This window comes from Microcebus murinus, chromosome 6 (genome assembly GCF_040939455.1).
Source record: "Microcebus murinus isolate Inina chromosome 6, M.murinus_Inina_mat1.0, whole genome shotgun sequence".
NCBI classification, from domain to species: domain Eukaryota; kingdom Metazoa; phylum Chordata; class Mammalia; order Primates; family Cheirogaleidae; genus Microcebus; species Microcebus murinus.
The window spans coordinates 90,951,155-90,968,410 of record NC_134109.1 but is presented as its reverse complement, the minus strand read 5'-3'; the positions used below and the strand labels follow the sequence as shown (position 1 = coordinate 90,968,410).

Below are 17,256 nucleotides of genomic sequence, written 5' to 3'. Positions count from 1 at the left end.
TGAATGTTATATACTCTTATTAACACTCTGAAGTCTAGCTTATGCCTTTATTTCTGGTTTTATAAAGACTTTTTTTTTGTCCTAAATCCTAGATTACTTCATTTAATTTACTTGAAACTTTGGCAACAGTGTGAAATCAGTTGAAAAGATTTAATTCTGCTCTTCAGTTTTGTTCCTCCATTTAAAAACAGTGGCCATCTTTCCACAGTTAGAATATTTTTGACATAGAGGCTAACTTTTTGTTTTGAAGCAGAGCCATCCCTTTGTAATGGGATACATGAATGAAAGGAAAGAGCCTTTTTATAAGGTACTTTTCTCTGGAGAAGTCTCAGGAAGAATTACTTTGTGGCACATCCCTGATGTTCCTGTATCCAAGTTTGATGGTTCTCCCAGAGGTAAGACAGTTTCCATATCCAATCACATGTTTTCTGAAAACTAATTTGTAATTAAGTCAGCATTTTTCTAAGTAACATGGGGCTACAAACAAGACAAATTTTCTCTTGTACCGCTATGTATTAGGAGCCAACATAAAAGCAGGTGTAAACAATAGATCTTACACAACAATACAATCAATGTAATTCAAATTAACATCAATTAAATATAACAAGAGATGAATGTTGGCAATTTGAATGTGGGACGGGCTGTTATACCATATTCATAGTTTTGAGGGGAGGGTGCTTTGATAATATTTTTCACATCTATGATGAGTTGATAAACCAAATTTTCCCTCTTTGCATGTTTTCCTTTTAGAAATACCAATAACTGCCACCTGGACGCTTCAAGATAATTTTGATAAGCATCATACCATGTCACAAAGTATTATTGACCATTTCTCTGGGTTTATAGATGGGTCTGTAGTCACTTCCTCAGAGTATGTTCCAAGTCTTGATAAACTAATATGTGGCTGTGAAGACGGGACAATTATCATCACACAGGCTTTGAATGCTGCCAAAGCAGGACTTCTAGAAGGCGGTTCTTTATTAAAAGGTCATTGAATTTTATTTGACCCTATTTATTTAATTTATCTAAGCTGCAATTTTGACAAGCTGCACTAAAGAAGATTCAGGGGCCTAAATATTTGGCTGGCATTTGCTGATAAATTTGTACATATTTTAATGTTAAAGTAAAACATACACATAGGTTTTTTTAAAAACTCAAGCAGAAGGTTTTATTAATACAAAGAGCAATGAGTTTCTCTCCTTACTCGATCTTCCAGTTACCTTCACCAAAGTAGACTACTAGTAACAGTTTCTTTATACCCTTCTTGAAGTTTTCTGTGTACAAGCACATACCAACATAGCAGTGTATGTTCTTTTAATTATATTGCACAAATACAAGCATACTATATATACTTTATTAAAATGTCCTTAAACATTGAATAAAATATTTTGGAAATCATTCTTTATGAGCTCATTTTAAATTATTAATAATAATTAAAATTTTAAATTTTTTTTATTTTAGGAAATTGTGGGGCTACAATCATTTTGGTACTAAATTTTGTCTTTAAAATATCAACTATTAATTGCTATTTAGGTTTTCTAGTCTTTAGCTACTATGGGAAATGCAGAATCGATTATCTTTGTACATATATCTGGGTATAGCTGTAGTATTAATTTCCAGGAGTAGAATCACTGAATCAACATTTGTGTTTTCAATTTTGAAAATATATATAAAATCTCCTATAAAGAACTTTCATCAATATACATGCATTTCCCTTAATAGCCTATGAAAATGCAACTTTGCCAACTTTGTGTGCTATTTTAAAATCTTTACCAATGAGGAGATAAATGACATCTTCCCGTTTTAATTTTTATTTCTTTGTTATTGAAATGGATATGTGTTCTTACATATCTTTGTGCATTACAACAACAAATACCTATTAAATAAAGACTGTTATTCAGTAAATCATCTTATGTAAGGGAATGGGGGTAACTGGGGTTTTAGGATGTATAAAAAATTTTGTATACCATTTTAAAAAATTATATGAATGCTATTATTAGTAGAGTATAAGATCTTTAAGAGTAAAGACTAAAATTTCATTTTTTTTTTTTAAAAAAAACTGTACATTGCCTACTGTTGTTCTCAGCTTACTTAGCTACTTAGTAAAAGTTACTGACTTGTGCCTCAGTGATTAACTGAAGTAGGGAGGGAATAGCAAGGAACTGAGAAGTAATGTGCTGGCACACAGCTGCATGGCTGCTGTTAAAAGGCTAAGACATAGCATTTTTTCACCTAGGCTGATTTTTCCCAATATCCACAAAACAAGCAGAAAAATACATTTGACTTGTAGCATACGAGTTAACATTCATCACAGTTTGTTAGGAGAGATAAAATAAGCATGTGCCTGGTGGAATAGAAGTATCTAAAATATAATAATGATTCTTCAGGATTTAATCTCAATCTGAATAAAGAGGGTTTGTGGCTTATGGTCCTCTCCAGTTTTGGGGAGTGTAGCTAACAGTGAGGGAAGAAGCAGTGTGGTGAGTGGGAAGAGTAATGTGTCAGTAGTCCTGTGTTCTAGCACAGCTGTGATTTGAGGTGCACACCTGCCTACCAAATGCCAAGCAGAGTGCTAAGAAGTACAGACAGTTTCTCATTTCGCACAATAGTTGTGTTTGAAGTAAGGACTATTATTATCCCAAATTTTTAGATGCAGCATCTGTGGTTTAGAGGGAAAAGGAAACTTGTCCATGGTGACACATCTAGTAAGTGACAGACTCAGGAAAAAAAAAAAAGCAGCTATGCTCTTAAACATCATACTTTGCCTTTTCACACTTGGATGCAAGTCACTAAACCTCTCTGCGCCTCAGATGCTTTATCTGTAAAGCAAAGAGGTAGAGCTACATAGTTTGTGGAGGCAAAATGTGTGAATTATTCGTTCTTTTAGAACAGGGTTTATTATTTAATGGCACCGGAACTTGGTAACTTACCGACGTCCTTAAAGAATTAATAGACTATAAACAACCAACTTCTGTGCTTCCTCAAGAGCAGAGTCTGGTTTCTGATGAGGCATTTGCTTTTTGAGATGGTCTAGGGGTTGTTCACTAATTTTCTTAGCCAAGTGCATTAGACGCAATTTCCTCATGTTAAAAATTTATAGAAGAAAATCTTAGAACTATTTCCTGAGCAAAAATAACTTTTGTAGTATTTGGTATTTGGTTGTTTTTTCAGATTCCTCCCCTCACAAAGTTCTGAAAGGACATCACCAAAGTGTTACTTCATTACTTTATCCACACAGTCTCTCTTCAAAATTAGACCAAAGTTGGATGGTTTCCGGGGATCGGGACTCATGTGTCATCTGGTGGAATATCTTTACTGAAGAAATTCTGCATAAATTCTTTTTGGAAGCCGGGCCAGTAACAAGTCTTTTGATGTCACCAGAGAAGTTCAGAGTAAGTTAAGGCAAAGAGTAAAATATACCACAAAAATTTGAAAGTTAAATAACATTATAGAACACTTAACAAAACAAGAAAAAATAACCCATAGTCACACAGAAAAGAAAAAACATTAAGTTATATGTACCCATAATACAACTGGAAGATTTATATATATAGTAATATATCTTTCTAATATTTTATATGAATTATATTATTATTATAACATGTAGAACATTTGGCTCTAAAGCGAAGATTTAATTAATTCTTAGCTTTACAAAAACCACATAATTTTCTTCAAGTACTTACACTTTGATCTTTTTCTCTAGTTCTGTATCTTAACTTTTAATAGAGTTTTTAAAAATAAAAGTAATAAATGCTCAACGCGAAACAATATAGGAATCTATAAATTAGAAATTAAATTTTGTCTTCAATTATTTCTGTTTGTAATAATATTGATAAATAGTTACATTTTCTTAAATGGATTTTTTATTTGATCATTTATTTATTTAACAAATAATGAGTTTTAACAAATTTACGAGCATCTACTTTGGCCTGAGCAAAACGAAATAGCTTTAGGTATCATTTTCTCATGAAATGTCAACTTAAATTCAGCTTTGGTAGAGCTGATGTTTCAAATATGAACAACCAACTTATGAGTTTGCTCTATAATAAAAGCACTAAGTAACACAGGTAACATGATTTTGTAAATTAGTTTATTGGCTTATAAAAATATTTCTCGATACTATCTTTAAAAATCAGCTCCAAATTAAACTTGGAGAAAATTTATAGTAATACATAATGAAAGCAATATTTCGGTAGCACAAATGATTAAACAAAACAGTGAAACAAAGTTAAGTTTTTTTTTAAAAAAAGTTTCCATTTGGTGATTTGGGCTACCTTGATGTGCCTTTTATTCATGAGGTTTTCCTCCTTTTTTTCTAGTTATTTATTTATTTTTTTCAGCTCCAGGGCAGCAGTCCAAGTCAGTTCCTCTCCTGACCCTGTTTACTCCTGCCAGTCATAGATGATTTAACTCTAAGGATCAGGACTCATTCAGACCAAGTCCAATAAAAAGGGAGTTTATCAAAAGGGTATAGAGGCAATTCTTCAGACATCCAAGACAGCACTACAGCAAGGGCTCAGTGGAACTTGACCATAAATTAAGAAACCAAGGTCCCCTAGCTCAAAAGAGTCTGTTTGCCTGTGATTACTCCCTTCTCTGGCTTCTTCCTATGAGTTCTTTTAGCTTCATAATCTCAAAGGCCCGGAAAACAGAATGTGATCAGCCCGATGTGGGTCACTAGCATATGTATGCTCTTGGCCATGAGAGTTGTGTTCAAATGGGGTGTGTGTGTGTGTATGTATGGAAGTTTCCTGAGGCACATTGGGCTGCTTGTTCTATGAGCTATAGGATGGGCAGGTTCTCCAAGAGGTAGGATGAGTGAGGAGGAAGGACATCTGATCCATCCCACAATTCTGGGCTCCACATCTATCTCTCCTGCCCTTTTGCTATCTTTTTCCTCAGGACTTCTGTAGTCTTCTACTTAAAAAGAATTGGGAGAGAAAGCACGTACCCTCCCCCACCTCCCACAGAGGATAATGATGAGTATGGGAAGTCTCAAGGGATCTTAACTTACTCTCTAAACACAACTGAACTTCTGGCTAGATCCTTAGCAGCCAGCATGGATGGTCATTGTCCTAAACTGTGTTCAAGGTAACCACATGCTGACTTTTTAAAAAATGTGTCAAGGACCATTGTCCTGTGAACCTATTTTGGGTCCTCGTGTCTTTGAGACTGTACATTCAGTGGGAACTATCTAATGCTGAGCTCTTTTAGATTGTGTCTACATCGAGTTTCCTGTTTGGATTAGAACCTGTACAGTTCTGGGAACAGCACCAAATCACATTTTGAGGCTTTAAGTGGAAAATATCAGCTCATGATACCCTTGGGCCTGAGCTCGTGTCTACAAATAGCTTCTTTTTGTGGCAACAAATTAGTTCTGGGGTTTATTTTATTCTGCTTTATTTCCGAGGTCTGCCTCCCTGCCTGAATTTGCTGAGTGATGATGGTCAGGTCTTTCATTTATCTTATAAGTAGATCTGCCCTGGAATTCTCCTTTTCGCTTGCATCTCTTGACATTCCTGATAATTTGTTGGGTTTAAACTTGCTGTTTAAAGCTCCTCTATGGAGTGTGATGTGGTGAGGTACTGCAGAAAGAAGAAATGATGTCCTTTAGTAAATGGGGCTTCAACAACATTTTTTTATGTTACTGGGGGGGGGATCTGATTTAATCATAAAGAAAGCATTTGACTATTTCCTTACACAAGTGTGTTGTTTTTTCACAGCTAAGGGGTGATCAGATAATTTGCTGTGTGTGCAGTGACCATTCTGTGGGGCTCCTTCACCTGGAAGGGAAGAGGTGCCTCTTGCGTGCCCGGAAGCACCTTTTCCCCGTGAGGATGATAAAATGGCACCCTGTTGAGAATTTTTTAATTGTTGGATGTGCAGATGACTCTGTCTACATCTGGGAAATTGAAACAGGTAAATCGAAATTTTACTCCTTTTTTGTCCTTTATATATTTGTGATATACAAGCATCTGGCCAGATGGAAAGTTTCGTAGAAGACACAGTGATGACTTCGCTTGCTATAACCTTTGGTTGGGTTGCATTTAATGACTCTGGATATAGGCATGTGTGGAAAATAAAACACAATGCCCTAAGTCAGATCCTGACCAACTGATGATTAGCTGACAGGGCAGTGCACAGGAATGAGCCGGATATTTCTGGAAGCTATAAATAAAAACATAAGTTATCTACTTTAATTATTAACAAGAGAGAAATTTAGTGTCCTACTGGTCTCAAATTATCATTAAATTCTGCCTTCTTCAGCATACTCACCATCTCAGCAACATTTTGAGCTAATTGATGATCAGTAATAATGGAATATAATTAATTATAAAACTCCAAGAAGTTGAGTCAGGGAAACTGAAAAGTGAGTGGCTCAGATTGAACTTTCAGTATCATAGCATAGAGAATGTACGTTTTGAACTTTAAGATTTTTAAAAAAGTTTTACTACATGACTAAAGATTGAGAGTAACACATTTCAAGAAATGCTGGGAATGTATCAAATAAGGTGAGGTAATTAATGAATGTGAGTCAGGGAGTTCATTTGAGAGTACATTTCACTGAAACTATTGCATGATTTTTATTGATTAATCAGTGGTGGTTTTATGTTGGGTGTTATTAACAGACTGGATAGTTTATAATATTATAGTTTAGAGCCATACTTCACCAAAATAATTGCTATTTTCTTTACATTTCACTGTCATGTGTTAATGACGATGACTAATGTACTAGCATTTGGAGCATGCAACATAATACTGAGTTACATTTGTACGTGGTTTTATAGCTTTGATGGGCTTTCCTGCTCATTTTCCCATTAGATTCTCACAACTTCTGGGCTAGGTAGGAGAGATGTTACTCGCCATTTTATTGCAGATCTGATATGTAAATGTACAAGATTGCTGAGCTAATGAGTGATGAACCAGTTTGAGGGCTCTGGTTGTTCTTTGCACAATATACACAAAATTAGGAGAGTTTTAGCATTCTTAAGTAATTTATTGATCTGAGTGGTAATTTATTATAATGGATAAAATAGACTCTAAAGCCTGGGCTTGCCTTTAAGACCTGTGAATAAAGAGCTATATGACCTTGGACAAATTACTTGACCTTTTTGCTTGTGAATTTCCTTATCTGTGAAATGGGATAATAGTACTAACTTCCTGTTAGGAATACATGAGCTAATACTTACTTTGCTTATCAACAGTACCTGTAGATGGTAAGCCCTTAGTGATAGTTAACCATTACTGTTTATTATTAAAGAGTGCAGGAAAATCTCAACTTCTGTTTGTGAAATCTGAATCTGAAAAACACATGTACTTATAAATGTGTACAATTGCATTTTCAGTTGTGAACCCTTAGTAACCGAACATATTTTTCATAGATAAGAGAATCCAACAAGGATAAAGAAATGTCTGAGCACTCACAGGTGTTCATGGTCCCCTATCAGGATACCTTCAGGCTATGCGACTTTTTATTTACCTATTTTTTGATCTGTGGGAAGTAAAGGAGGAAAGCCAAACCATAAGTACTTTTTGAGATTATATGTATTCCTATTTTGTTTTTTAATTTTACCTCTTTTTATGCACCCAAGTACATAATCAAGTGTTGTAGAACATTTGAAAAATCACCATAAAGAAAATCAAATAATCCTATCCTACCACCTAACTATAAGTGTTATTAATATTTTGATCTGCTTTCTGTCAGACATCTTTTCATGTCAATAAATGGATGTCTATATTGTATTTCAGTCATGGTCGTGGCAGGAAGCTGAATTCAACCCACTTGTGTGAAAGTAAGAGACTGTCCCGAAAGGATTATTTATAGGAGTGTGGGCAGGGATTAGGGAGCAGACTAAGGACGGATGGTGAGGCCCCCCGGCACTCAGACACTGGCAGCAACGAGAAGAGAAAATAGTGTTCCTGGAAACCCATCAGAGCTGAAGACCAGGAGGAATGGTCACTCCTTGAAGTCATGAAGGAGAAATAGTTCCTGCCCAGAGTGAGGGACTGAAGCAGAGAGAGTTGGAACGAATTTTCTTTTTTCTCCTTCTGCAGTCACCTCCATTGGTCTAATCCACCTGGATGTCAAAGGGGAAGGATGTTCAGTTCTAGGCATCAGCCTCCCTGTGCACAGAACAGGACACAGAGGGGCAGGAGAGGGTGGGGTGTGTTGTCACATGAACAGTAATCGGTGGAGTGGCCATTATGGACACATCATACTTTACTTCAGGAATCTCCTATAGTTAACCGATTTATATTATTTCCTCCAAAAAGTTTGTTTTAGAATTGTCATCAAATAATATATACATGTTTAGTGCCAAAATAACCTATAGAATTTTTTTTTTCCAAATGACCCTGGCAATCTCTTGGTTATCTACATTAATAGTTACAAATGATCTCAACTCAACCTAAGATAGAGCTTCTAATTGGTGATAATGTTATTATAATAATAATGATTATTATATCATTTCATTTACGTTTGTGATGTTCCTCTTCACTTTTTCAAAGAGTCGTCCCACTGACCACCTCGTTTGAGCCCCACAACACCCCGTGGAGGTGGCGGATGGCCTCACTTTTTGCACCACACTCATGCCTTTTGAATGAGTTTGTGCTGTTCTTTTTAGTCCTGTGTGTGGTATTAGCTTTGGTGTGGGTTGCCTTTAACCTCTGCAATTCCCCTTCTGCTTAAAATTTAAGGAACTACTTTTTTCTTTTCCAAGTTGGAAAATTCAGCTGGTTAAGATGCTTCCGTCATGTTCACTGTACTTGATTTCTATTTTATCCTTTTCTTCTAAAGGTGAAAAACTCTGGGGTAGGAAGCTTTTCGGTTTTTATTTTCATTAAGCTAGGAGGGGAAAAACAATACTAGCTAAAACCAAAACAGTTAACTGAAAGGAGCTCTATGAGGGCCTGGAACGTACCTGTTCACTGAGGTGTCTGGTACACAAATAAATGAATGAATGATAAATGAGTGAATTAATGAGTAAATTAACCCCAATGTTCTTGGGCCTCAGTAGATTGAGTACAAACGAGTTAACCTTAACATTGGCTAATTGCAGGGACTCTTAGATCAGGGCTGCCCAACTAAAAGCAGGTCCTTAGCTTTCTGCTCCAAGTCTCCCTTGGGCTTTCTGGAGTTCACAGGGCATGAGAACCTCCTCAGGTGTAGGTCTGAGTATTTTCTACTCCAGTTAGTTTTTCCTGGGCTTCGGCCTTTTAGCTTTGCTTGTAGCTGTTCTCTGTATAGGATTCAAACTCAATTCCATGTGTGAACAGACCTATTCTCTGTTTCATTTCTCCAGCACTCTGCCTTCTCCAAAGGAAAAGGAATAAATTGACACAAAGGCATTTATCAGATCTTTCAGCACTAGAGCGACTCCAGACCCCATAGAGAGAAAATAGGAGGTTTCAGTGGAACAAGAGTTTCAGGGAAAGGGGCCTAGAAAGAACAAGTAGGGGATGGGGCTTGAAGCCAAAGGTAATTAATTCTCAACCTGCCAAAAGCCTGTCTCGGAGGAAGTTTGGGGGGCTGTGGGGGATGGGGTCAGTCCCCGTGCCACCCTCCCTTGGGTGTGGAGGATTGGATGTGAGGTCTTCACAGGTTTTCACAAAATAACAGTCTACTGTCAATTTACCCATGAGTGCCTTTGGGAGAAAACACAAACATATTCTAGATTGTATCTTGAAGCAGCAGGGGTGTTGCTGTGACAGGCGGCACAGTCAGATGCATTCCGGGGTAAAGTTTGGAATCACCGTTGAGCACGTGCATCTCGTGCAAGAGGCAAACAACTAAAGTAGAGAGGTAGTTGTGTAACGCTGAGAGCCCTTGTCTTCTAACTAAAAACCTAGTGCTGCCAGGTCGGGAGTGATGAGGGCATCTAGTTTTGCTTATTGATCTGCCGGATGTCCCATGATGTTTAGACCTGATTAGGAAGGGAAAAAATTGGAGATGTCATTTTGATTAATATTTGAGCTCCCACGGTGCATCTGGCAGTGACAACTCTGGGCAGCTTGGTGGCCCTCATTGCTGTGAGACACAATAGGGATAACGTAATACTGATTCCCAGCCCCCCCCCCAAATACTTATCAGAAATAAATCTCGGCTCCGAGCTAATTATTCTTTTAAGAATTGAATTTAAAATAATTGCGAAGACTATTCTGCTCACAGTAATGAATTTACCTAGCAGAAAATTTGTATACTGAATCTCTTATGTGTTATTAATAAAACTGCTGTTAATATATTGAAGTTCTTGTGAAATACGCCACATTGGGGGGGATGAGTATTTTTTTTGTGTGGGATAATGAAATTTTGTTTGCTTGAAAATAAAACATTTCTTGACAGGGTGGTTCAGCAACACTTTTTCCTATAGAGGGCTGGATAGTAAATACTTTCAGCTCTGTGGGCCATTTGATGTCCGTTGGAGCTACTGTAGTCTGCCTTTGGTGTGCAGGAGAAGCCATGGACAACATAAAAGGAGAGGTGATGCCATGTTCCCATAATGCTGTATTTACAAAAACAGGCAGCAGGCTCCATTTGTCCTGCAGCCATCATTTATAAGCCCCTGAGAATGATGATTGTTCTTTTTCATAACAAGTCAGCCTCAAAGCAGTTTATAATTTCTAATCCATGACAGCTCCCTGAGTCTGCGTGGTAAACAGTACGGGTATGGTTACACCCATTTTACTAGTGAGGAAATGGGGCACAGAGGGTGAGTCTGAAGGTCTCCCCGAGAGCCACGGGCACTGGACTGTATGTCTCTTTCTTCCAGGTATTGTACAATAGGATCAGCTCTTGCAGATGGAGGTTGTTAGCTTTTTGAGACTGTCAGGCAGGGAGTTAGATAAGGAAAGCTTCCGAAAAGAAAGGAAATGGCTGCCAGGAAACCTGCTCGCAAGCTCTCCTGAAGGAGAGGGTCTCTGGCTGTCTCTCCGAGCTTGCCTCTAAATTTACACAGACTTCTAACAGCTCTGGTCATCTGATTTCTCAGATGACAGATTAGAAACAGCAAATTACAAGTGGGGAGGCTGTTAGTGGCAGGCACTGTGATAGCAGAAGCGACAACTGATGGGAAGGGAGGAGAGGAAAAAGCTATGTATCACTGCTCAGGCTTCCCTGAGCTCACAGGAAGACTGTCACCAAAAAACAAAATGCTCACATTTCCCCCCTGCTCAGGAAGCTCTTACCTATCTCTGCACACATCGTGGGCAGCTGGGAGTTCACATCCCACAATTCATATTGGAGAGCTGGGCTTTCTTCTTTCTGGGTCCTGCTGAGCTCGAGGAGGAATATTTATAGTATTATATCCACAGTGGATTTCAGATCTAAGGAAATCCCAGAAGCAGCTTGGGGCTTGGAGGTCAAAGGGACTGAAGTCTTTGACCAATGAGTGGACAGAACTCAGGGTCCACGTGAGTCTATTTTTGGTAATTCCTTCCACTTCCTGCTCAGGTAACTGGGCTGTGTGACCTTGAGCAGAAAACGTCACTACTATAGCATGGCCTAAGGACCTAGCCTCTGATTATGAAATAGTGTCTGTGGGGGAAAAAAAAGACACAGCAAATTAAAAAAAACAAAAAACACTTTATTTTAGCAGACTATTGAAACAAAACCTATTCATAGGACATTAAGGAAGTAAGGAAGAAGATAACAGGTTTCAGAAGTCAGAAAATTCACCACAGGTGTTAAATTTCCCATCTCTTAATTTCTTTTCCTTATTGGAATTAGTAGCAGTTAGCTAGAAAATTATTCAATGTGCAGTGATGTCATATAAATGAAGGATTTGTTCTCCCATGGTTTCATAGTACATTGTCTTAGAAAGAAAATGTTTAAAACACTAGGAAGGACGCTTTTTGTCTACTAATAGCTAATAGGCAATATATTTAGAAAATATCCACTGTTTAATCGTCCACTCTACTGTTGAGTTTGCTTTAATTGTTTAGGGTGAGGAATATATAAAATACATGCAGGACACAGTTTTCCAGAAATACAGCAATAGTTGCCCCAGTAGACTAGAAATGTGTGCCACACCAAAAGATCATGCAAGTTCACCATAGAGAGAAGTAATTTTCTAGTCCACAAGTTTTACTTACTCGTTGTCTTTTATAGTATACAATGTCTAGTATTACCATATATATAAAATAAAATTTTAAAAATTATACTAGTGACAAACTGTGCCACTCTGAAGATCATTCTTGCTTGGTTTTCTCATGAAGTTCGCTACTTTGTAGCTATAGGGGAAAAGTCATATCATGTTGACCTCTTTGTCAGCATAACCATGTACAGTTTTCATTCTGTGTATGTTAAAGGTAGGTTTGGGTACGCCACATCCTGCAGGTAATAGTCTCTACAGTCTGTCATTTTCTCAAAGCCACATTATTTTGTTGTGGTAGATTACAGATGGAACCCTCTTGGGATGATTGTTTTTAGAAAAGAAAAAATAGGATACATTAAAGTATAGGGTAGGATTTTTGCTATATTACCTTTTCCAAGCCCCTTTCTTCTTTATTATAATAATTACTGATGTGATTACTCAACGTATATTTTTAGTTTACTGCCTATTTTTGAATCTTTGTTTCTTTTTCCTTGGCCCTAGTTATCACAGTTACATTATAATTTGTGATTTTGATTCATATAGTATTTGTGTGTACGTGCACACATGTGCATGTTTGTGTACATGTTTGTGTATATAAACTTTGTTTGCAGCTTAGCTACTAAATATTTATATCATTGTCAAACTGATTTCTTAAGTCCAGAGGGGTTATGAACATAAGCCCTGGAAGTCAGACTTACTGGGTTTGAATTCGCGTTCCACCCTTTTCATTCTGTATTCTATAAGTCAACTTTTAACTCCCCAAAGACACTGTCTTTTTTTTTTTTTGAGACAGAGTCTCGTTTTGTTGCCCAGGCTAGAGTGAGTGCCGTGGCGTCAGCCTAGCTCACAGCAACCTCAAACTCCTGGGCTCAAGCAATCCTTCTGCCTCAGCCTCCCGAGTAGCTGGGACTACAGGCATGCGCCACCACGCCCGGCTAATTTTATATATATATATATTAGTTGGCCAATTAATTTCTTTCTATTTATAGTAGAGACGGGGTCTTGCTCTTGCTCAGGATGGTTTCGAACTCCTGACCTCAAGCAATCCGCCCGCCTCGGCCTCCCAGAGAGCTAGGATTACAGGCTTGAGCCACCGCGCCTGGCCGACTCTGTCTTTTAATGGCAGCTACCACTGAATAAATATGAACTAATTTGTTATAATTCCTTCCTAAGTTGCCATACCAGTTTATAGTTAAAGTTTCACTGTCCCTGACGCCTTCACTCTCTCTCTCTGCTCTAATAATAGTTGAGTTCAACAATTATGTTTTGTTCTGATGAAATGCATACCACTGTGAAGGATACTAGAGTTAGCACATTTGGCCTTCTTCCTTAAAGAACTTTTAGTATAATCAGGGAAAATTTGTACCTTTGAAACAATTTGAAAAAAATAAGGCAATGTATAAGAAAGTGGTATATGGACTATACTAAGATGCTCAGATGCAATGGTAAGTATTCACGTTGGGGAGATTTTTATTATTTCTTCCCGTAGCACAATGACAATGTACTACCCTCTCATACTTGAACTTTTGAGATTAATATCTGTCCTTCTCACTGCCTAAAAGCATCATAAGGACAAGAATTGTGCCTGTCTGGTTTATTGTTCTATTCGTAGAAGTTAATTCAGCACCTGACACGTAGGAATAATTCAACAAATATTTGTTGAATTTAATTGCAAATGAAAACAATATTTAGCTTCCATAAGCACAAATAATGCCATATGACTCATTATTCACTTTTAATGTTATCAAGCTAATGCTATTGCCTAGTATTTGGAGAAAGAAGATTCTGCCACTATTAATTTGTGCACTCTTTGGCAAATCACTAAATTGATCAGATTACCTTGTGGTAATGATGATGATATTTACACAGTGTTTGCAGAAAAAATTTAAGTTACTATATGTGAGAATACTGGCTTCATTTAATTAAATAAAATAATATATATTAAATAAAATAAAGAAATACATCTCTCACATGTTTGCCATAATAAAAAGGAAGCCAGAGAAACAAAGAACAAATATATAAATTGGAATTAATACAATTTTAAAACTTTTCTGCATCAAAGGACATTATCAAGACTGTGAAAAGGCAATCTGTGGAATAGGAAAAATTATTTGCAAATCATACATCTGATAATGGCTTAATATCCAAAATAGATAAGTAACTCATAACATAGCAACCCAAAGACAAACCATTCAATTTTTTTTAAGGACATAGAACTTGAATAGATATTTCTCCAAAGAAGATATGCAAATGGCCAAACAGGCACATGAAAATATTATCAACATCATTAGTTTTCAGAGAAATACAAATCAAAATCATGAGATACCATTTCATATTTACTAGGATTTTCATAATTAAAAAAAGTGAAAAATAAAAAGTATTGACAAATATGTGGAAAATAGGAATGCTTGTGGATTACTAGTAGAGATATAAAATGGTACACCACTTAGAAAACAGTTTGACAGTTCCTCAAAAAGTTAAACATACAATTACCATATGACCCAGCAATTACACTCCTAGGTATATGCCCCAAAGAAATAAAAACATATGCCCACGTAGAAACTTGTGCACAAATTCTTATTGTAGCATTACTCATAATGGCCCAAAGGTAGAAACAACCAAAATGTCTAACAGTGGAAGAAAGAAGAAACAAATTGTAGTCTACACAATGGTGAATTATTAATATTAGTCCAACCTAAAAAGGAATGAAGTACTGATACATACTACAACTTGGAGGAACCTTGAAAGCAATATGCTAAGTGAAAGAAATCAAACACACATGCAAAATCACATATTAAATGAAATAACCAGAATAGGTGAATCCATGGAGACAGAAAGCAGACTGGTGGTTGCTAGAAGATGGGAGGAGAATGGAGAGTGATTACTAATGGGTACAGGGTGTTCTTCTGGAGTGATAAAAAAGTTTTGAAACTAGAAAGAGATAGTGGTTGTATGACATGGTGAAAGCACAAAGTGCCACTGAATTGTGTGGTTAAGGTATGTTATGTCAATTTCACCTCAATTAAAATCCCCCCAAAATACAGTAAGTATAAAGACATTTTTAAAAAGTGATAGATTCTCAACATTTGTAGAAAATCATCATTAAACATTGCTGTATTATACTTTCTGTGTTTTTAAACATAAACAGAGACATACATGTATTTGTTTTTATATTGTGGTTTTAACATTTTGATGGTATTTCAATATAATTGGTATCCTTTATAATCCTATGTATTTTATTTACAAAATTTAAGCTATTATTGCAAAGAAAGTGTTCATTGGTTTCCCAAGACCAATTAAGGAGTTCATGGCATGAAAGAGGTTAAGAACTCCTGGTAGTCTAAAATATTTTTTAAATGGGACACATCAGAATAACTCAATGGTAACACTAAAGTTGGGGAGTATAAGTCAACATCTTCTTTTTCACTTGGCAGGCTGTCTGCATTTGCTCTCTATGCATTTTTTAAAAATATCAGAGCAAAGATATAATACTAATACTATTTTCAACCAAATTAAATCTAATAATTAACATTGCATCATTGAAGACAGGCATATAAATCTCAGTGTACACATACTTTTTACTTCAATACAAAGCCTGGGTGGACATCTTCAGATGCATGTGCGTGTAAACAGATTTGTGTGTGTGTCTGTGTGTGTGTGTGTGTGTGCACACTCCCACCTCACAATACTACCTACCCCAGCAGTCTTCTGTAATTCCATCTGGTGAACATGCACCTTTACTTTGCTGAAATTACATAAATGTAAATTTGGCTTTATAATTTTACAAACTTTTCAAAGCAAGGAAAATCCGAGGATGAAGTAGTAAAATGATCTGCATAGGGTAGCTTCTGCTGTGCTTTAAAAATCCAGATATCACATTGAAAGGCTGTCAACAAAACATGCACAAGTAATTTTCTTTTACCAAATTTGGATTTTTTTTGTCAGTATTTATTAGTTATAAACATTTGAATAATTATCCATATTTTATTACAGAATTATACTTCAAACATTGTTCTATTATTGTCGTTAGCTATCTGTGACTTCTTTTTAAAATTCTACATTGTATGATTAACTATTTTCTAGTAAAACACGTACACAGATATTTGTGTGTGTGTGTGCATTTTAATTGAAGTCTTATTCAAGTCCACCTTTTTTCCTGATTCTCCTGGCATCTTAATATACATTAGGCATATTATTGTGGTATTTACAGGATGTCTTTAGAACATTTTGTATGCTCTGAAACAAATAGGAAAATCAATACAATCTCTTTCTAATGATAAAAATAAATATCGTCTGCTTTTAAAATTACTTTCACCAATTAAGTCCTCCCCTTCACTGCCTTTATTGTTTCCTTTGGCAGTTGCTATCTTCCTGGGTTCTCCTTTAGTAAAGAAAATACTGGCTGTAATCAGTTTTAGCAATTCCTGTGGTCTGATTACACTTTTGGATTGAGTTCTGGCTGGATAGTTTGTTACGTGTCTGCATTTAATGCTTATGAGGGGTGTATTCTATAGCAGTAGAGAGAGCACATCAGGATGGCCGCTCTATGGCTCCTCAGGCCCTTTCTGCAAGCGTTTTCTATAGACACTTGGAACGCTAGCGGGTTTCACAGCTGCAACATTTAGTGGAAATAAACCCAAAGGAGCCATCTGCCCTCCCCACTCTGCCTCCTTTTAATTCCCTAGCAACTTCCCAGTAGCCAGCTGCCACAGAAACGATTGGAAAAGCAAGACTCAGTGGACTGTAATGATTGTTATTCTCTGGGAAAGTAGGTTCTCCGATTTGGCTGAGAGATAAAGGATATTGGATGCACTTGACTCATCTGACTGTATCAATAATATCCAACTTCTACCATTAACTTACTTGTTAGGATTTGATGGGAATGGTCCTTTGTGTTTCAAAGAATGAACCAGATGAAAACAAATCCAAAGGTCAAGTCCTTGGCGTGGGAGTGGAGAGCAGAGAATTTGACTGTGGGAATGTTGTCAGATTTTATCTTGTGTGCTGCAAATAACGTTAGTTGCTGATCTCAGCCTTGTCAATAAATCCCAGGCATAGATTGGCCCACCATGTTCCCTAGTTCTTTTCCCAATTTAAGGGAAGCAGATTCCATTCCACATAGGCTCACACGCTGAGAAGACAAGGGACCTGCTCCAGCCACTTC

General features: G+C 36.8%; 1 protein-coding gene across 3 annotated transcripts in view; it reads left to right on the top strand.

The window, feature by feature from the left end:
• Positions 1 to 17,256, top strand: part of WDR72 (WD repeat domain 72) — a 220,135-nt gene that overhangs the window by 55,141 nt on the left and 147,738 nt on the right. For 2 of the 3 annotated variants that reach the window (XM_076004384.1, XM_076004385.1), the window contains exons 10-13: positions 251 to 395; positions 751 to 987; positions 3,172 to 3,392; positions 5,724 to 5,919. In XM_076004384.1, coding sequence (XP_075860499.1) covers positions 251 to 395; positions 751 to 987; positions 3,172 to 3,392; positions 5,724 to 5,919 — 799 coding nt within the window. The remainder of the gene's footprint in view (positions 1 to 250; positions 396 to 750; positions 988 to 3,171; positions 3,393 to 5,723; positions 5,920 to 17,256) is intronic. The other variant, XM_076004386.1, reaches the window with a different exon arrangement.